This window comes from Talpa europaea (genome assembly GCF_964194135.1).
Source record: "Talpa europaea genome assembly, chromosome: 6".
Classification (NCBI taxonomy): domain Eukaryota; kingdom Metazoa; phylum Chordata; class Mammalia; order Eulipotyphla; family Talpidae; genus Talpa; species Talpa europaea.
This window is the reverse complement of record NC_140072.1, coordinates 13,513,260-13,535,242: the sequence shown is the minus strand read 5'-3', so window position 1 is coordinate 13,535,242 and position 21,983 is coordinate 13,513,260. Positions and strand designations below refer to the sequence as shown.

General features: G+C 39.0%; 1 protein-coding gene across 3 annotated transcripts in view; it reads left to right on the top strand.

Moving 5' to 3' along the window:
• The window catches only part of ASXL2 (ASXL transcriptional regulator 2), a gene marked incomplete at both ends in the record, with an annotated part of 82,503 nt that extends 60,748 nt beyond the window's left edge, over positions 1-21,755 (top strand). The window contains 7 exons of one of the 3 annotated variants that reach the window (XM_084236047.1): positions 690-825; positions 1,591-1,734; positions 5,118-5,281; positions 8,804-8,900; positions 11,409-11,514; positions 13,975-14,680; positions 19,284-21,755. In XM_084236047.1, the coding sequence (XP_084092173.1) occupies positions 690-825; positions 1,591-1,734; positions 5,118-5,281; positions 8,804-8,900; positions 11,409-11,514; positions 13,975-14,680; positions 19,284-21,755 (3,825 nt within the window). The remainder of the gene's footprint in view (positions 1-689; positions 826-1,590; positions 1,735-5,117; positions 5,282-8,803; positions 8,901-11,408; positions 11,515-13,974; positions 14,681-19,283) is intronic. The other 2 variants (XM_084236049.1, XM_084236048.1) reach the window with 2 other exon arrangements.
• Positions 21,756-21,983: the final 228 nt, after the last annotated feature.

Here is a 21,983-nt window from a genome sequence, read left to right as displayed (position 1 = left end):
AAACGTTTCTTTTATATGGCTTCGTGCTAAACATCCGGAAATTTATTGGTCTTTCTGTTCATTCTAAATAGTATTGGGTAGTGTATTCTATAAATTTAATAGATGTAAAAATATTCTGAAGTAACTAGAAGGAACCACACTATTATTAGAACTTGTATTTTCTAATCTGCCTTCCTTTTGATTGCTACTTTGCTGTAAATTCCTGAGAGTTGGTCGTTAGACCAAATTTTACTGCTCTTATACAAGATCAGACTCAAGTAGTTACTTCGAAATTTTTGTTCAAATCTAGCACCACTAAATTCCATACATAAGCTAGTTTCACTTCTAGATAAAGTTGAAGCAAATGGAACTATTCTTGTTGAAGGACTTAGGATTCTGTTTTCAGAAATGACTGAAAACATCTAATTCTTTGCTACAACAAAAATGAGAAGTTCTTGGCTTTCTGGCAATTTTGAAGTTTAAGGAAATACTAATAACTATTTCTTATTTGTCTAAAGGAGTAATACTGGCAAAACCTACCACTCTTAAGGATCACTTAGACCTTGTATTTAAAATAAATTAGATTTTTGTTTACTTTGATAGATTTCAAGAAATTTGTGATTTTTTTTAACCATTTAAAAAGAAGTTGTTTTTACTTTTTGTTATTTCTGAAAACTGATTGTTTCTTATAGTCAGTTTTCACTTTACAGGCTCTAAAGCAGCAACAGCAGAAGAAGCAGCAACAGCAGCAGCAGCAGTGTAGGCCAAGCATGTCCATTTCCTCTAACCAACATCTCTCGCTCAAGAATGTCAAAGCAGCCAGTGACTCTGTATCTGCCAAACCTGGTAGGTAGATTGGTGTCTTATCAGTGGAAGTTTCTTTTTCCTGGTGTTTTTGTGTTGCCTTTCCAAATTTGTATACTATACCATTAATTTTTATATTACTATATTAACGTAATTTCTCTCCCACCAAACCATCAATGTAAATATTTCCAGGATAAGTGGGAAATCTTACACTAAGTAATCATGTCTTTATTAAAAAATATCAGCCAAATCTGCATGTTAGAATGAGATCAACTGCTTAGCCAATAATATTTGTAAGCTGCTAATTGGTAACTTACAAAGCTGAGATTTCTAAGGCACTTTAACAGAACTCTTCACCATTTCTTTCCTTTATGAAAATAAGTTATCCCTAAGAATACATGCTACCTTTGAGTTTACATTGGCCATATCCACAGGTCTTTGGATTTATTTGTTGTTGCTTGTTTTGTTTTAAATCTAAACTGGTTTAGATATAGACTTTATATATTTTACTTCAGAATTCAGTTCGATGGTGACTAATTAGATGGGCCTGCAGATTTAAACTGTAGTTTTCCATTTTTTCCAACTTTGCATTTTTGTTAGGAAGCGAGAAAATTTACCACCAGTAGCAAATAATGTGCTGGGAAAATGGAAGGGACTTCACTTTACTTGTTGACTCTTAATTCTCAGACTCAAAACAACATGTTCAGGGTATTGCCTCATACGTAACTCCTTTTAATTAGCATTGGATGATTTGATTGATTTCCATCCATAACCTCAGTGTCACGCTTTATGTGTTCTTCCCCCTAGTGGTATGGGAAGGAAAGCAATCCGATGGACAGTCCAGCAGCCCTCATAATTCAAACTCTAGCTTTTCTTCTTCAGTTAAAGTGGAAAGTCCTTTGCTAGGCTTGGGAAAGAAGTCGTTCCAGAGGTCTGACAGACTCCATACACGTGAGTTAATTTACAAAGATTTCAGTTCTTAACATTAATTTGTCAACTTTATGTTTGAAATTTATCAACTGCTTAGCTTAGGTTTAGAGCATTGCTTGAGTTACATAGCAACGATTATATGTAATTTCGTGTGGTATGTGTATGTGTGTGTGTGTCTAAGAGAGAGAATTATATGTAAGAAATAAGAGACAGAAATGACATGTCTGTCCCCCCTCATTTACTACCTTCCGTTCACCTATGAGTTCTTGACAATCTTCTTGTTCTTCCTATCCTGCCCTTATCAAACTTTGTATCAGAGTAAGTTTTGTTATCAGCCATTTTGTGATTTCTCTTTCTAACAATAATTTGCTTTGTCCAGCATTTCCTTTTATTTCTGTGTACAGAAAATTAGAAGGGCTTGGCTTGTAATTAAACTTGGCAAACTAAAAACTTTCTTCGTGCTCTCTCTGAAATTCCACTAAAATGAGAATATGAAAATATAAACAATTAAATCCAAATGAGTGAAGAAACAAGAACAGATGGGCAGACAGTGTCAACATATTTTTGATAGTTTTTCATGGAACCGAGGAGCAGACATAGAAAGCCTCACGAATTGGAGATATCCTGCAGCATAGCATAGAAGGATGAAGTATGAGGTTGAAAAGAAGAACCTTTGAAAACTAATAAACAGTTTGAAGGCTCACCTTAATAGGAAGTCAGGAATATTATTCTATGGTTAAATTATAATACATAGAGATTCCAAATTCAGTGATATAACAGATAACTGAGGGCAGATAATAAGGCACAGTGTTCTGAAATTAGGGAAGTAAAGTACAAATACTTAATTATGGATCCTCCTCCTTGGCTTCCAGAATACTATTGGTGAGTGTATTTCTGCTATCACTACTTCCTTCCTCTCCCCCTGCCATGTTCTAGCAGGATGTTGGTGGACTTGTACCTCCAGAAATTGAATAGCCTCAAAAAAAATCCTGCACATTTACAGATACTCAACTAAACAGAGGTCATATTGATCATACTTTTGTAGAGCTCACCAATCTCCCAGACCCACCCACACACCCAGAATTTTTTAGTGCCTCTCTTTTACTTATTACTAGGGACTACCTTTGAAGAAACTTCTATCAGGAGAGAGAATCTGAAATAAAGACTCGGAAGAAACAGACAATTCAGGAAGGAGAAACTTTAACACAACTTTTAGAAGTAAAGTACCCACAGAAAGAAATACAAAGCTGGTATTATATCCATGAAAAAACAAACAAACAGAATACAGCTTTCAAAACCAGAAAACAGAGTTTCCGAATATTAAATTAAATGATAGCAGAAATAAAATATAATGGTAGAAATAAGAAGATATTTCCCAGAAAACAGAGGAGACATTCAAAAGGAGAGAAAAGGTAAGAAAATTGCAATGGACATCTAGGCTGTCCAGTGTCTTAAATAATTGGATTATCAGAAGAGGGCCTCCCTGGTGGCTCAAGGGATTACGTTGCAGCAACATGAAGCTGTCAGCAGCTTCCATCCCTGGCCAGGGAGCTTACCCACATGGTGCAGCAGAGCTCTCCTGCCTTGCCCACTGCTCCCCTCAGCAGTGTATTTCAGTAGATCTGCCTGCTCTGCTCCCCACTCTGTCTCTGGTGAATCCTCTCATCCCTCCCTCACCCCCCTTCTTGTATGCATAAATAAATAAATCTTTAAAAAAATTATAAAGGGAAGTAAATGATAGGAGAAGTAATTTAAGAAAATTCCATAGAATTGAAAGTCTGTATTCTGGGTATTCATCTATGGTAACTGATTTCTGCACTTTTTATTATATATTTGTGGCAGTTCCATTTATGTTTTTCAAATCTTTATGTTAATTTCTGATTATTTGATCCTCATCTTTTCTAACTTTTTTCCCCCTCTAATGATTTTATATACACCTATTTTGTATTCTATGTATGTGACGTTTTCAGTAATAGTACTTGTAGATCTAAATCTTTTTATTTGTGATTTCCGCTAACTCTGTCATAGTGCTATACCTTCTGATTTGTTAGGATAATCATTATAAGATAGTACTAGATTTTAATTGGCAGGAATCCTGTGACCATAACTCTGGGAAGTCTATTTCTTATAAAAGAGATTACTCCTGCTTGTGCTTTGGCCAGGAGCAGAGTTCTGACATCTAGCTTTGTGTGGGCATGTCCAAATATAGAATTTCTGGGTTTCTAGATTTCTATGTATATTAATATTTTGTTGTATGGGGCTCTCGCCTCACTGGTGGTGCAGGGGTTAAACTCCCAGTGCTATCAAGCTGTCACCAGCTACTATGGCATAAGTTGGATCCCTGACCAAGAAGCTAACCCACATGTTGCAGCAGACTTTTGTTTTGCCCACTGCTTTCCTCAGCAGTGTATTTCAATAGATCCGCCTGCTCTGCTCCCTACTCTGTCTCTGGTGAATCCTCTCACCCCTCGCACCTCTGGCCTATACCAGAGTTCTTGTATGCATAAATAACAATAAATCTTTAAAAAAAATTTGTTGTATGTTTTCTTCTAGCAAGATTTATCTGGTATTCTGCCTCATGAGCAGGATTTGAAAATACTTTTTGCTGTTTCACTACACATGCAGTACTGCATTATTATTTTGATAGACAAAATGTTATTGGTTTAGCTGGTACTTCTTTAAATGTTAATACCATGGTATGTGTTTATGGTTAGTGTAACTGTTGTTAATTTCCTTTGCTCATTTTTCTCTTGGTGATATTTGTCTTTTTCTTACTGATTTATAAATTAATGCACTTTTAATATGAAGAGCAATAACCTTTTCTCATGGCTTGCAAATTAGTCTTATGAACAAAAGTATTTTTTTGACACTTACTTTAAATCTTTCTTTATGTAAATCTGTCAGTCTTTTGAAACACTCTAACCTTTTGATTGTGAACAGATTTCCTGAATTGGCAGTGCTGTTCAATCGTAACATTTTAGGGTAATGCAAATTAAAATTGATTAAAAAAATTCTCATGAGAAGGAAAAAAGGGGCACAGGAATGATTTGTAGATTTTAGTCATTCTGATGTATATGTGTCCTTTATTGTAAACGTCCTCATTTCCATTTGGGAAATAAATCTCAAGTATAAAATGTACTTTTCCTATGGCAAAAGGTTTACTTTCACAGGCCTTGTTCCTTTTTTTGTAGAGAAGATAAATTATGTTCTTTTATTCTTTATGAATGAGCAAAACTTGCTTTGTTAGTTAGTCTTAGAAGAAATTTCTAAGGACCTTGTTACCTTCTTCAGAGTGTAATACTTAAAGTACTTCAACTGTGGTTTTTGCATTGGAGAGCAAACTAGTTTATGTAAAAACAGGCATGTGAATGAGGCCCAAGTGATTCATTTCCATGTTTTTGTAGGGCAAATGAAAAGGACTAAGTGTGCTGAAATTGATGTCGAGACACCGGACTCCATTCTGGTTAATACAAATCTACGAGCCCTGATCAACAAACATACCTTTTCAGTCCTTCCTGGAGATTGCCAACAGCGACTGCTTTTGCTGCTTCCAGAGGTGGATCGACAGGTGAGTTATTTCAAGCTAAGCAGTTATATAACCCTGCTCGGGCTTCCTTCCCTCATCCCCTTTAGGATTTACTAAGTTTCTCCAAAGAAGTGGTATCAAAAATTAAGAATATTTTAATGTAAGTGTTCTTAATTAATTGGTTGCCTTGTATGACTTATAAAGGGGAAAAAAACCTTTTATCAGAATATCAAGATTATAGGGCCTCCCTTTTGGTGCAAGGGATTAAGCACCACACTGTGAAGCAATTCACAGCCTCTGCAGCACAAGTTCGATCCCCGCCAGCCAGGGAGCAACCCACATGGCGCAGCAGACCTCTCCTGACTCACCCGCTGCTCCCCTCAGCAGTATACTTCGGTCATTCTGTCTGTTCTGTTCCCCACTCTGTCTCTGGTGAATCCTCTCACCCCCCTCATCTCTGGCTTGTACCCTAGCTCTTGTATGCATAAATAAATAAATCTTTAAAAAAAAAAAATATCAAGATTATAGAAAAAAAATTATCTCACTATCATAGGATGTGGGCATCCATAGAATATAGTTCAAGAGGAAGAGTTGCCTAGGACATTAAAGTTTTTTTTTGTTTTTTTTTTTTTTGCAGGGAGTAACAATATTCATTCTATTGTAAAATATTTGTAAAACATTTATCATTTGCACAGTAGAGAACTTAAAAACCTAACATAAGTTATACTCTTTAAAGGAATAAAAAAAATAGCTAGAAGAAATACCAAAGATTTGGGAAGAGACTCTCTGTGGACCAGAAAGAGTTTAATCCAGGAATAAGGTAAAAGATCTGAGGCATAGACTTTCATCGAGGAAAGAATAACTAGTAAGTCATATCATTCCGCTTCTGACATTTGGATCCACCTCTGCAAGAGGAAGCTAGGACCATTAATATTTTCTAAGGTTTATTGAGCTCTGAGATGTTTTTACTATTGTTTTCAAATACCTGCTATATTCTCAGTAATCTGATAGCTTCCCCCTCCCCCGACTTCCAATCATTATTAAAAACAAGATGAGAAAGAGGTGTTTTCTCTCGTTTACAATAAGAAAATGAGATAATTTCTCCAGTTTATCATAAGAGATTAATAGGGAGTAAGCAAACGGTCCAATTACCATAGCTAAGTGAATATAAAGGCAAGCTAAATTTTAATTCTGAAAGTAATTTTTTGTTTTTTAAATATTTATTTATTTATTTATTTATTTATGCAAGCACTGGGTACAGTCAGAAGTGCAGGAGGGTGAGAGAATTCACCAGAGCCAGAGCGGGGAACAGAACAGGCAGACTGACGAAATGCACTGCTGAGGGGAGCAGCGGGTGGCAGGAGAGGTCTGTGCGCATGTGGGACCCTCACCTGACAGCCGGGGATTGAACCGGCACTGCAGAGACTGCGGGCAGCTTCGCAACCCAGCGCTCAACTGCTGCACCACCGGGGAGGCCCTGAAAGTAATATTTTTGATAGATGATACTGATAGCAGTTTCATAGTGCTGTGAATCCACACATATGAAAGCAGGTTAGATTTCCAGAGAGTCCAAGTAAATCAGGTATCCTCCAAGCAGCAGGGGCAGAGAAGTGGAACTGATCTTTCGCAACTACTCCTTTCCCTATCATAATACTTCTTGGAGAAGTTATAGCTTTGGTGCCCAGTTCTTAGAACAAGTTAGGAGTCTAAATTTTTAGCAGTTTTTAGAGAATTAGAGATTCTCATTAGAGATTCCGCTCATCTTTTTTAAAGACTGGAGTTCTCAGGTAGGGAACAACAAGATAGTACCTAACTGATGGCTTGACTTAGAACTCTATTTTAAGTTCCTCAAAACTGTCTTTTGAATAATATCTCTTACCCTCTCTTATAAGGAAGATGCCTACATAGAAGTTTAGATTTCAAAGGATTTAGAGGTTGTCTATTCACCCTCCCATGGAGTCTTGTCTGTGGGATATTCTTAATTGGAATTGACCTGACTTTTTCAGTTATTTTGGTGGGAGCACACAGTATTCTGACAAGTATAGTCCTTATATAGAGAGAGTATAAAGTTCAAATTAAGTGATAGACAACTTCTCTATCAGATGACATTTAAAGTATTTATAAAGAATTCTGGTTTTCACTAGGATGAAACATTAGAAATCATATTTTAACATATGGACTACCCATCAGTAAACAGTAGAAAAATGTTATTTAGGCCAAGGAAAAGAATAAGGGAGGTGAGTGGATGAAAACACCACTCTTCAGATGTATTTGAAGGTCTGTCATGAAAGAGGTAAGCATCTTTCTCCAGAAAGCAGATTTGGGTTTAAAATAAGTTTTTTTTTAACAGTTGGTGCTGTTAAACTGTGGAATGGATTGACTTGTGATGGAGTAACTTGCTCATTACTGGATTATTCAAACAGAGGTTGGATAACCTGTTATCTTAGGCAACCTGTTACCCCTCTAACAGCTGTCTCGAATATGATTCAGCAAGCAGTGGGCAGACTATAGCCTTGGGGCTAATTCTCCCCCCCTCCCACTGCCCCGTGTGTATTCATAAAGTTTATTGGCATATAGTCACTCTTAGTCATTTACGTATATCTAGAACTGTTACTGTGCTACAATGGCAGAGTGGAATAATTGCAACATAGGGGTGAGGCTACGAAGTCTAAAATACTTCCATTCTATCCCTTAACAGAAAAAGTGTGCTAATTTCTACTCCAGGGCCAGTGGAAAATAATGTTGATCCAGATAGGTTACTCAGTTTTTCTTCAAAAAATTGTTCTTTGACCTAAAACTTAACATTTTAATCCATCTAGAAATTACCTGTATTACTCTGAAAATGGGGTTCAGCTTTATTTTCTACTGGATAACCAGTTGTTCCAGCGCTACATTTATATGCATGTATGTATATATGTGTATGTAAGCGCTCCTTTTTCTCATAGTTTGAAATGCTATGTTGTTATATAGTCTTAATAAATATACGCTGTGCTCTTCCTCTTCCACTTTTTTGTGTTTTTATCATTTCAAGGCCATTAAATGAGCAAAAATCTGTTGTTTTCAGGAGAAAGTTGTTTATAGATTTCTAGTAGAAATGAATTGCTTTAGTCTTTTTAGAAAATAATCTAACATTGTCTATTACAAATATTTATTTGCTTCATAACCTTTCCCATAGAAGTAATAGTACCTGGCAGTACTGCAGCTTTATTGATTGTGGGAAACATTGGAACCAGGTACATGTGTATGATTAGGAAATGGTGAGTTGATATACAGTCATGCAGTGAAATAATAAGTAGCTACTGTTATTGATTCTTAGAGTGTAATTAATCAGTCGGGAAGGGAATTTGAAGAAACGGGAGAAAATAAATTGGAAAGGGTTTTTCTAGAAGAAATGATATACTACACTGTCAAATAGCAGTTTTATAATAAGCAGTAAGATACATTGTTATGTTTCTATAAAATTAAATGTACACAAATTATTTTCTAAAATGAAGGTCAACTCAATTTCCAAGTGATACATTTAACTTTCTTTGTAAGCTTCCCTTGGCTTTTTCTTTGACTCAGGTTGGTCCAGATGGTCTGATGAAGTTAAATGGCTCAGCCCTTAACAATGAGTTCTTCACTTCGGCAGCCCAAGGCTGGAAAGAAAGACTGTCAGAAGGTAAGTCTTCCACCTAACGTGTTTCCCAGGACTCACAGTGATGGCATATTGCATATGCTTAGTCTTTATTTGGTCTTGTGTAACAAGGTTTGGCTCCACATGGAATCCAGAATATATTTTGTTAAGGGCTTAAAGTCACCTGAGTAATTCCAGGTTAATGCCTAGGAATTGAAATGTTAATAAGTCCCATAATAAGCAGAGTATAGAATTAATAGTTATTTTGTGCTGCTATGAAACATGATTTGGTAAGTATTGAGATAATCTCTTTATTACTGCCCAACCTCAATGATAAAGTAGAAAGAATCACTAAGAACTTTTTTTAAAAACCACTTTATTGAAAAAGGATTCACATATAAAATCTACCCACTTGAGGTGTATAGTCTAGTGGCAGGCAGAGCATTTTAATAAATATAGATATGACCAGGAATTCCTGACTCTGGCTACTGGTTTATCATGTATGCCTCATGTGATTCTGATCTAACATATTTACTGTGTATAAATGATAAAGTGTAAAAAAGTGATTGATTGCACCAACGTAGGATATTGCATTAGACACCGTTTGCAATTCTTAACCCACATTGTTCATGATAATTAAGTTCTTCCAAGTTACTCTAATATGTAGCCATAATTAAAACCACTGGCTGTATTATTTTTATTTCAATTGTTGCATGTGTCTTTCAGTATGTAAATATAAAAAATACTTGAAAAGTCATTTGAACTTATGCCAAGAAATAGCTTAAAGAAGTATAAGAAGCTTTAATGTATAAGAAGGGAGTTAAGAATGCTGTTAGATCTCAGACAATGAGAGTTAATTGACTAGCTATTTTATACCTCCATTGTTCATTGAAATTGTTGACTTCTTTAAAAGTAATTTAGAATAAAAAAATAATTTTGTGGGGCCTCCCTGGTGGCGCAGCGGTTGAGCGCTGGGTTGCGAAGCTGCCCGCAGCCTTTGCAAAGCTGGTTCATTCCCGGCTGCTCCCCGGCCACCAGAGGAGGGTCCCACATGGCGCGCAGACCTCTCCTGCCGCCTGCTGCTCCCCTCAGCAGTGTACTTCGGTCCTTCTGCCTGCTCTGCTCCCGGCTCTGGCTCTGGCTCTGGTGAATTCTCTCACCCTTCCGTGCTTCTGACTGTACCCAGTGCTTGTATAAATAAATAATTCTTTAAAAAATAATAATAATTTTGTAAGGGATTTATGCCCCTAACCTGCACATTTTTGGCAAGTAGGTACTAGTAACAGTAACATCCTGATTATTATCAGGGATATTTCTTTTGTGCATGTGAGCCATTGCTGCTGTTGTTTACAGCTATTTGATCATCTTTTATGGGCAGCAGAATCTTTGAGCACTGTACTCAGGTGAACAGAGTTCAATACTTTTTTCCTTCTTTGTGTGGTCACACAATAAATTCAACAGAAGAGCAGAAGTTCTGGGTTAGATTCTGACAACCAGATCCTTCTTTTCCTTGTGTCCAGGACTGTGATGTTCACTGTCCCCTAACACTTTCCTTTTATCTCTTCTTACCTCCAGGAAGACTTAAACTTCAGATTCTGCCTTTTCTACCTCTTATTCCTTGATGTCATGGGTATTAGAGTATAAAAGGGAGCTGCTTTTCTGAGCCATAAGTTTGAAGATGGCCTATCCAAGTACATTCAAGTTCTTTGCTCATCGAGGGGAAGGATTGAGGTGTTGGTAGTACAGGTTTCCCATGCTATCTGAATGCAGAACATTCCTGTTTGGTGTGATTTGGTAGGTTTTTTTGGGAGAGGTTCTGGGAAAGCTTCATTTTTTTTCTATATTAAATTAGTTGCAATAGTGGTCTCAGACCCAAAAAATAACCTAACCATTCTTACCAAATATAAACACTACTTTGGAATAGCAGGGGAAACCTGTATTTGCAAATAAATGACATATTCATAGCAGCTGTGTCATTGGCATGTCAGGTATCTTTTTTTTGACACTCTAGAAATGGTATAATTTTTGAACAATTAGAAAACTGACAACTCCAGAAAAACTTTCTACTTTTTTCCTGGAATTCCATATCCCCTTAAGCAGGGCCACAGATGTTTATTATGTATATAGAGATAAAAGACCTAAAATACAAGTTGCCAAAGACAAACAAGTTTAAAATAATAAAATGTCAAGTGACATTATTCAGTGAAAGCATGTGCCTGTTTTTCTAGTGGAAAGAAATTCACAAATTCAAGGATAGTGGTGAAAGAAATCTGTGGGGAATATGTTTGTGAGCAGGAGGATGGTGCACAAGGAAAATCCAAAGAAATGGTTGATCTCAGCTGAAGACTGAAAATTAAGTAGAGTAGTGTGCAAATATTCTTATTTCACCTCATGGCGCTTAGGTACTCCCCTACAGTGAGGAATTTTGGGAATTTGTGTTACTTTCACATGATAATGTTCTTTCTTCCATCTGAGTCTTTCGTGATTTAAAAATAGGTAAAACTTTCAAGCACTATTTTTCTATTAAATATTTCGGGGGGGTGGACTTTACAGGTGAGTTTACACCTGAGATGCAGGTGAGAATTCGACAAGAGATTGAAAAGGAGAAGAAAGTGGAGCCATGGAAAGAACAATTCTTTGAAAGCTACTATGGCCAGAGGTAATGTCAATCCAGTTTGCAAAACCAAATGTTAATTTTTTTGTCTATGTCATGTGGTGCTTTGTCTCATCACCTTTCTAGAAAATCTAGTTTTTTATTTACTTTTTTTTGTAACCAATTCTTTTTCAAGAAGTTTTTTTTTCTATTTATGAGTCTCAGGTTCACAGAATTGGATTACTTGTAATCCAGTTCACTCACTGCCATTGTAGGTGGCAGGAGGGTTTCTTTGTGGGGTAGGGAGGGAATACAGTGGACTGTGGTTGTCTTGCTGGTGGGTATGATGTGTAACATACATCTGAAGGATGTGATCCTGTGTCTTCATGATTTATAGTGTTGTAAATGTTAAAGAATATTTTTACATTTTTAATAAAAAGCAGATCACAACTTTGCATTTAATTAAAAACAAAAGTATTTTATTATCTTGAATTAGATTCCCTTTCTTTGAATAAATTGGCTTTTCTAGTAACTTTGTAAGAGAATAAGAATATTGAAGTTTTTAACATTTTTTATAGTAGTTAATTATCCTACAATATGATAACTCCCCAGAATCACTAAGGAATCCTAAGAATCCTATAATATGTAATATTATGCCCAAAATGATTTAACCTCTTGTCTTAGAAGCCGAATGGGAGATGTACATAACTAATCAAGATACAAACCCTATTCTCAACAGATAATAATCTAAATAATTTTTTTTCCTAACAAAAAGGTCCAAATGAAATCTTCATGGGTTAATTTAAATAGATGGCAGTGGAGCTGTATCACTTGAACAGCCAGAGTCTTACTTGTTTGTATTCCTTGTACATACCTAATTAGAGCCCTTACAGAGATTGACTCTGTAACTGCAACTTGAGAACTCTGGGCTTATTTCCCTGTCTCCAAATATTATTCATTGATCCCCTTTGTGGTCATTTCAGAAGTGGGTCCTGTTGAGATTGAGCCTCATTCATTGATTTTTCTACATTCAATGAATATGGAAATAATGAGGTTTGAGTTCTTTTATAGAAATGATGTCTGCATTGAGACTATATTATAGGTATTTATGATTCCATAAAAATTTGTTCGTCCCCTTTTTACTAGGTAGAGAGATCATTACAGCTCTTTTTTTTTTTTTTAAAGATTTATTTATTCACGCATACAAGAACCAGGGTAAGGCCAGATGTGTGGGAGGATGAGGGGATTCCCCAGAGACAGAGCGGGGAACAGAACAGGCAGATTGACTGAAATACAGTGCTGAGGGGAGCAGCGGTCGAGACAGGAGAGGTCTGCCGCGCCATGTGGGATTCTCGCCAGCCAGCTGGAATCAAACTCACACTGCAGAGGCTGCAGACAGCTTCACAGTACTGTGCTCAACCGCCTGTGCCACCAGGGGAGGCCCCATTACAGCTTTTTTTAAGACTTGTTTGAGTGTTGTTTTATTCTCTGCAGCTTAATGATTTTTAAAAAATATTTTATTTATTTATGCATACAAGAACTGGGGTGTAGGCCAGAGGTGTGTGGGGTGAGAGAATTCACCAGCGACAGAGTGGGGAGCAGAATGGGTGAATCTACTGAAATACACTGCTGAGGAGACCAGTGGGTGAGACAGGAGAGGTCTGCTGCACCATGAGAGTTAGTTCCCTGGCTGGGGATTCAACTCATGCCACAGTGCTGGTGTTAGCTTGATAGCGCTGAGCCTTAACCCCTGCACCACCAGGGAGGCCCCATTACAGCTTTTCTTGGCTCTGCTTTCAGTTAGTACTTTCTGCCAGCATTTTTAGAAGGACTATTTTTGATTACTGTCCAGTTTTTTTCCTTAGTTTTTACAACTCAGAGATGCAGTTCTAATTGAAGTCAGCAAAGAAGGCTGTCCAGTGAGTGTACAGAGTAGCCTAGCTGTTAGCCGGCCACTCTATGGAAGACCCAGTTGGCCTATACTCCCAGGCTAGCTCCAGAGGCATCTGAGCTCAGAATTTTAACATTTTTTTCTAAAAGCTCAGTTACAATTCTCAGCCTATGAGGAACATTGACAGCCACCTCTCCTACTACATTCTCAGGCTTTCTTAGATTTGTTGGGCTAGTCTTTCTACAGGTATTGCAGAGCAGAGTTGATTGTAGTTCAAACCCATAGTCCCAGGATGCCTGGGTCTAGCCTTCTTTTACTTTCCTTGTGGGTGGTTGTGGTGCATGCCTCTAGCAAGTAACCTCTTTAGCAAGTAATAAAAATTAACTTTTTTGAGCTTTACTAATGTGCTAGGTGCTATTCTAAGGACTTTATGTATATTACTGTAGCTAATCATCATAGCAACACTATTAATTAACCCCAGTGCTCAACTGAGGAAACAGTGTGGTAGCAACGCTAGTCACATGAGTACTCGCTCATAATGCCTTCCACAACAGGGGCCAACTAGATTATTTCTACTAGATTATTTCAATTAGATTATTTTTCAACTAGATTATTTCTCTCTTCTTCTTTTTTAGTTCTGGCTTGAGCCTTGAGGATTCAAAGAAGTTGACGGCTTCACCCAGTGATCCCAAAGTAAAGAAAAGCCCAGCTGAGCCACCAAAATCTGTGCTTTTAGAGGCCTCACCTGTCAATATAGACCCAGTCATTCCCCAGTTAGAGTCTAAAGATGAAGTAGTACAAATGGTGTCACCAATCAGAAAAGAAGAGCACGAAAGCCAGGATAAGGTGCAGCCAAACTTCTCCAAATCCACGGAGCCTCTGCTTTCTGCAGCTGGCCGTACGGATGAGCTTCTTCCCATCAAGTGCCCAAAGGAAGAGGATCTCTTGGAGCAGAAGCCAGCTGTTTCTGCTGAACAGGAGTCTGAGAAAGAGAATCATCTCACTAAAGCTTCTAATTGTAATAAAAATGAAAACCAAGAAGCCGCTTCAGTTACATCCCCCATCAAACCCAAGAGCCCTAGTGTGGAAAAACCAATCCAGCCCACATTAGGAACAGGTCAGCAGGAGACTACTGTGAAAGAGCCTCCATCACTTCTGGTTGATCACAGCCCAGAAAGCCTCAAGAGAAAATCTCTCACCCAAGAGGAGGTCCCTCCGAGCTGGGAGAAGAGACCACGTGTCACTGAGAATCGCCAGCACCAGCAGCCATTTCAAGTCTCACCACAGCCCTTTCTCAGCAGAGGGGACAGAGTCCAGGTGCGAAAAGTACCACCCCTCAAGGTAAGAAAGTGGGAAGAACTGAAAAAGAGAGTTGGTCTCCACACTAAGTTTTTGGTCATATCTATTAAATTTCAGTTGTAATTTATGTTCCTTAATGCAGAAGCGGTTTTATGTTTGGTATGCTTATAACTGTGATCTTGAATAAAATTACCAATGCACAGGCATTCAGAACTATATTCCTATATATCTTACTGGTTTTGAATACATAAGGTACTTGGATATATAATGTAAAGCACCTCTATCACCCCCTATGTTAACCTATATCTTGAGACAGTTATGGAAAAATGATTCTCTTATGTGACAAAATAAGAATATGACAATAAGCTTGAAGAAACTATTGGTTCCAGAGATCATACCTTTGTACCAAGAGCCATGATGCGTAAGTGTACCATGGCCCTTTCCTTAGTGCCTTAACTGATTTGATGTTCTGTGAGTCTGGAACTAGATCCATCCTTCTAAAGGAAATGTGTGTGGTTATCCTGATTCACTACTGGTTACTTGAAGGTCTCTAATAAATTAATTATCCTTGCTAAGCTCTACTGCTTAGAATATGTCATTAATTTCCATTTTAGCTTTATATTTGCTACGTATCAAATCTTTGAAATTCCTATAGCAGTGTCTTTATCTTAGTATTAAAGAGTGCATCTAATCAGTAGAGAACCTTTAAAACCAAAACATGTTTTTTAATTATTTTTTATATATTTATTACATCATTCTTCATATTTGTACAATGTATGATTTCCCCATGAAATTCCCACCACCTCTCCCATGCACCATCCCATTGCCCTTGTGCTCTTCCCACCCATCCTGATCCTTCTCCCTCCTCCCTACAGAATGTCTCTGATCTGTAGTTGCCTGTTGATTTTGATTTTTACTTTATTATAGTTACTTTTTTACCCTGATCCTTTATTGGTTCCTCTACATTCCTCCTGTAAGTGAAACCATCCAATATTTTTCTTTTTGGCATATTTCACTGAGCAAAATCCCTTCTGGCTCCATCCATATTGCTGCGAATGGCAGCAGTTTATCCTTCCAAAATGTTTTTTTTTTTTTCTTCTAATCTAAAGGTTTATTTATACTTGGACTTGTGCTTAATAATTTTTAAGCTGTGGAATATTCATTTAATATACATTAATTTTTTTTTTGGTAGTAATACTATTTGTGTCTTATGAGCATGGACACTGGAGATTATTTGTTCGTAATTAGGATATAACTGAAAAATAAGCAAAATAGAAATTTACTTCCCCCCTTATATATTTAACTTGGATGAACCAAAGTTAGTTGTATCAGGAAATATCCCTAGTAACATTCAGATATTAGAAACTGACCCATTTCTTGCTTCATGTGACTTCTCTTATTTTGCTTCTTAGTACTAATAATATCTTAATTTTTTAAAAAAGATTTATTTATTTATGCATGCAAGAGCTGGGGTACAGCTCAGAGGTGGCGGGGGGGGGGGCAGTGAGAGGATTCACCAGAGATAGAGTGGGGAGCAGAACAGGCAGATTTACTGAAATACATTGCTAAGGGAAGTAGGGGGAAAGACGGGCGAGGTCTGCTGTGCCATATGTGGGTTAGCTCCCTGGCTGGAGATTGAACTCAGGCCTTAGCAGGGATAGTGCTGAGACTTAACTGCTAGGCCACCAGGGATGCCCAACCAGGTTAATATTATTCAACTTCTTTACCTTTTCTTATACTTTATTATTCTTCCTTGTCCCTCCAAAAAACTTTGTACCAGAAATTGCTGTAAGTAGCTCTTTTACCTTAGACCCTATCTCAATCCCATTTTCTTAAAAAAAAAAAAAAAAAAAAAAAGGCTTAAAGTAATTTATAATGGAACAAAACCTTTTTTTTAAAAAAATTAGACAAAAGTTAAATTTTATTATAAATTTATACATGCATGTATAAAAATTATGTACATGTGTTATGTAGTCTGTAATATATGTGAGCATATATGTGTGTCTGCATAGAGAGAGGTGAAAGAAAACTCAACATGTTATGTTTTTTCCACTTAGTATAATTTTTTTTTAAAGATTTTATTTATTTATGCATACAAGAGCTGGGGTACAGGCCAGAAGTGTGGGGATGTGAGAGGATTCCCTAGAGACAGAGTGGGGAACGGAACAGGCAGATTGACCAAGGTACACTGCTGAGGGGAGCAGCGGGTGAGTCAGGAGAGATCTGCTGCACCATGTAGGTTGCTCCCTGGCAGGCTGGGGAATCGAACTCGTGCTGTAAAGGCTGCGGACAGCTTCATAGGTTGCGTCTTAACCGCTTGCGCCACCAGGGAGGCCCTCAGTATATATTTTTAAAGAAAATAATTCCTTTACAATACTAGGTTAGTGCTGCTCAGTGAGTTAAATTGTTATCAGTGCTTAGACAACTCTTGAGTGGTTTTGTGTTATATGAGTATGACATCTCATTCCATATAAAGAGCTAGGGTTGTTTGCATAAATAAATGAAACATTTTTAATTTAAGTATTAAGACCTTTTATATATCTTTAAATTCATTATTTAATTTCAACATGTTATTAAAGATTTTCAGCCATTGTGATAGATGTCATTTATTGTGGTTGTTATTACTTATTTACTCTGATGTTGGTTTGTTTGGCCCCTGTATATACCAATTACCCAAAAACAACTGTGCTTTTACTTTTTTGTGTTTCACTTTCTAGTTTATCTTTCTTTTCTCCACCCCCAACCTCTCCCCAAGTACTCTCTTCTAGATGATATTATCAGAAGACAGCAGTTTCTTTTTTTCTTATTCTGTGTAGCTTCTAAAATTCTGTGTGTAATGGATATAAAATACGAATACATTCAACTGATATGTGATGTGGTTTCCATGATAACTGTTAGGAAATCCCAGATCTAACTTCTGAATGAAAGAGAATTTACTTTTCAGGACTGCTGACCTTTTGAAAAATGGGTGTCACAAATAATGAAAATGCTTCAGTGACTTTATTATTCATTTATGCATACAAGAGCTGGGGTACAGGCCAGAGATGCAGGGGTGAAAGGATTCACCAGAGACATAGCAGGGAACAGAACAGGCAGATTTACTGAAGTATAGTGCTGAGGGGAGCAACAGGCGAATCAGGAGAGGTCCACTTCGCCATGTGGGTTGCTCCCTGGCCAGCCGGGGATTGAACTAGTGCTACAGAGGCTGCAGATTGCTTCATAGTGCGGTGCTTAACCCCTTGTGCCACCAGGGAGGCCTGACTTTATTATTCTTTTTTTTTTGTGGGACCCTCACCGGTGGCCGGGGATCGAACTGGCACTGCAGAGGCTGAGGGCAGCCTCACAACCCAGCGCTCAACCGCTGCGTCGCCAGGGAGGCCCCTGACTTTATTATTCTTAAGGAGTTCCAGAAAGATGGTGTGCATTTTCTTGGAGCTTTAGTGGCTTAATTATTACTATTTTAAAGATTTATTTATTTATGCATACAAGAACTGGGGTACAGGCCAGAGGTGTGGAGGCTGAGAGGATTCACCAGAGACAGAGTGGGGAACAGAACAGGCAGATTGACTGAAATACACTGCTGAAGGGAGCAGTGGGCAAGCCAGGAGAGATACCGCACCATGTGGGTATTTCCCTGGCTGGGGATTGAACTTGTGCTGCAGTGGCTGCGGATAGCTTCATAGGTCGCGTCTTAACCCCTTGAGCCACCACTGAGGCCCTAATTATTATTATTTTTTTTAATTAAATGCCCTAGAACATCAGTAATAATCATTTCTAGCTGTACCTACTAGAAGGGTTTGGATCCTGATGCATTCTAATTAACATCAATAATTCTCAGTTATTTTGTACTGGAATCAGATTCCTTTCAGATACATTTTGATATGAAAGTGAGGTTTCAAACCTGATGCTTCATGACAGTCTCACAAACTTGATTGTTTTTACAAGAAACGTTTTAGAAGTTATTTTTCCCCTAGGGGTTCTAGTATGTAAAGTTTAGGACTCAAGCAGATACATGCATTTCAAAAACTTTGCACGTAGATATAGTGCAGTGGGTGAAGAGAATGACTGTGGTAAATAAAAATATATATATACTCTTGTAGGTGAGCAGTGGGGTGTGTCTGTATCTGTAGATCATGTACTATCTTCCAGCATTGCCTGTAAGCCTCTGTAATTTGAGATAATGTATCCTAAATTCTTGACTGTATATCCATGTTTAGGACAGCAGAGAACAAGAATTTCCGCCTGAGCCCTGGTAGTTAAGCTAAGAATAAAAGACAGCAACAATATTCTACATTTTCCTGTTTTTCTCTTTCTCATACACATTTTAAAATGCAGATACCATGGAAAGATCCGTATCTGAAATAACAAGCAATTGTGAGATGAAGTGACATTAGGAGAGAGTTAGGTTGAGAAAAGAGGTATGGGGATTTGGGGTGGGTGTAGTTGTGTGAAAGGAGGAAATGGAAGGACCCAAGAAATACACTTGCTTTGCTGTCTCCACAGTTGGGTCTCTTGGCCATAGGCCTCCCGCTTCTGTTACAGGTGTTTTAGTGTTCACCCTACTCTGAAAACGTTAAGTGCTAATGAAATTTTGTTATTGTCTTAAATGAACATTAACTCCTGTTTTCCCTCCTACTTCTTTCAGATCCCGGTCTCCAGAATCTCCCCCATGCCATTTCCTGCATCGCAGGTCTCTCCCAGGGCTCGTTTTCCAATCTCCATCACTAGTCCTAACAGAACAGGAGCCAGAACCCTTGCAGACATCAAAGCAAAAGCCCAGCTGGTCAAAGCACAGAGGGCAGCAGCGGCTGCTGCAGCCGCCGCCGCTGCAGCCGCCTCAGTTGGAGGGACCATTCCAGGACCTGGTCCCGGGGGTGGACAAGGTCCAGGAGACGGTGGTGAAGGAAAAACTGCTGGAGGAGGGAGTCCAGACTCAGACAGAGTCCGTGAAACTGGAAAGGGCTCCACACTGGAACTGGCAGGAACTGGAGGCAGGGGAGGTACGAGAGAGCTTTTACCCTGTGGTCCAGAGACTCAGCCCAAATCTGAGACCAAGACCCCATGCCAGGCACAGCCTCCTAGTGTTTCTGGAGCACAACTACAGCAAACCTCCTCAGTGCCTCCAACATCTGCCATCGCTGGAACATGCACAAATGTCCCATCACCAGCCCACACTAATGCGCCCCCAACTTTAGGGAAATTGAATAGTGAAAAACTGAATCCCAACAGGGCAACAGCCACAGTGGCCTCTCTTAGCCACATACAAGGGCCCGATAATTGCAAGCAGGAGAAAGCACCTTCTACTCCAACTGATGCTGCTCTAATCTCAGGTGCCTCACCCGTTCATTTTGTAGCTGATGGCACAGTTGAGCCCAAAGCAGGTTCTGGTAAAAATACACCAAACCCTTCAGCCTCAGCAGAGACAAGTGCTAGTGCTTCAGTGGATATGACTTCCTCCCCTTTAACATCTTTATTAACAACAGCCACTTTAGAAAAACAGTCTGTACCCCAAGTCAGTGTAACTACAGTACCTACTGGATCAGCTCCATTCTCAAGCACTTTGCCAGCAGCTTCTAGCCTTAAAACTCCTCCAGGAGCTTCTTCAAATATGAATGGACCCATTTCAAGGCCAAGCTCTAGTATCCCAGCTAATAATCCTTTGGTGACTCAACTGCTCCAGGGCAAAGATGTTCCCATGGAGCAAATTCTGCCTAAACCTCTCACCAAAGTTGAAATGAAAACTGTTCCACTGACTACAAAAGAGGAGAAGGGGGCAGGCACACTCTCAGGCACCCACGTCACAGGAAACAGCATCACAGAGGAAGTTAACGAGCGGCAGCCCCATCCCGTGGTACAGCAGCTCGGTAAAGCCTTGCAAAGTAAGCATCTCCCCCAGGTTCCAAGACCTCTTCAGCTGTTTTCAGGTAAGGATCTGAGGGACCCTAGCATTGACACACACCAGTACCAGGAAGGACTAAGTGAAGCAACCCAAGATCAGATCCTTCAAACTCTCATCCAGAGGGTTCGGAGGCAGAATGTTCCCTCATTTGTGCAGCCCTCCCAGTTCAACTTAACTCACTCAGGTTTCCAGTTAGAAGACATCTCTACAAGTCAGAGATTCATGCTGGGTTTTGCTGGCAGAAGGACATCCAAGCCTGCAATGGCAGGTCACTACTTACTTAACATTTCCACCTATGGCCGGGGTTCAGAGAGCTTTAGGAGGACCCATTCTATAAACTCTGAAGACCGATTTTGTCTGAGTAGCCCCACAGAGGCCTTGAAAGTGGGGTATGGAGACTGTAAAAATGCAACAGGAGATAGTAGCAGTGGCAAAGAAGAATCTGATGAAGAAAGTACTGGTGATGAGCAAGACTCTATCATGATAAAGGAGGAGCCTCAGGCTTCCCAGAGTTCTGGCAAGTGCGAAATAAGTTCAGTACACCACAGTAGAGAAACCCTACCCACCAATGAATGTTTAGCTAAAAAGAATATGAAGGCAGACATACCAGTGCATGAGCAGACCTCTTTAAGCAAGGAGAATTACCTATTCAGTAGAGGCCAAACATTTGATGAAAAGACCCTAGCCAGAGATTTTATCCAGGCAGCAAAGAAGCAGATGGCTCATGCAGTGAGAGGTAAGACAATGCGTAGCAGCCCTGAGCTTTTCAATTCTGCTCTTCCTCTATCTGCAGACAGTCCCACCCATCAGCCTCTGGTCCTTCCACCTCTGCAAACCCCAAAGCTGTACGGAAGCCCCACACAGATCGGGCCAAGCTACAGAGGCATGATCAATGTTTCCACCTCATCTGACATGGACCATAACTCTGCTGTTCCAGGGATGCCTGACTGTGGCCAGGTACCTAGCAACGTCGGTGATGTCATGTCCTTTTCAGTGACTGTCACTACCATCCCTGCTAGCCAAGCAATGAATCCCAGCAGCCATGGCCAGACCATTCCTGTCCAGGCTTTTCCTGAAGAGAACAGCATAGAGGACACGCCTTCAAAATGTTACTGCCGATTGAAAGCCATGATCATGTGCAAGGGCTGCGGAGCATTCTGCCATGATGATTGCATTGGTCCCTCCAAACTGTGTGTCTCCTGCCTGGTGGTTCGGTAATGAGACCAGAAAGAGAACTCAGTGTAACGGGGGCAAGAAGGGAAAGGTTGATGTGTTTTTTGCGTCCTTTTGGAATCACAGAAATAAACGAGTAGGTTTCAGTTGTCCTAAGAGATAAATGTTACTTTTAATCAGGAATACAGAGGACATACAGATCTCACATTTTAGGGAAGAGCACCTTGTATAGTAAGTCTCAGTCAAGCAAGACTTTGTGAATTCGTGACAAGT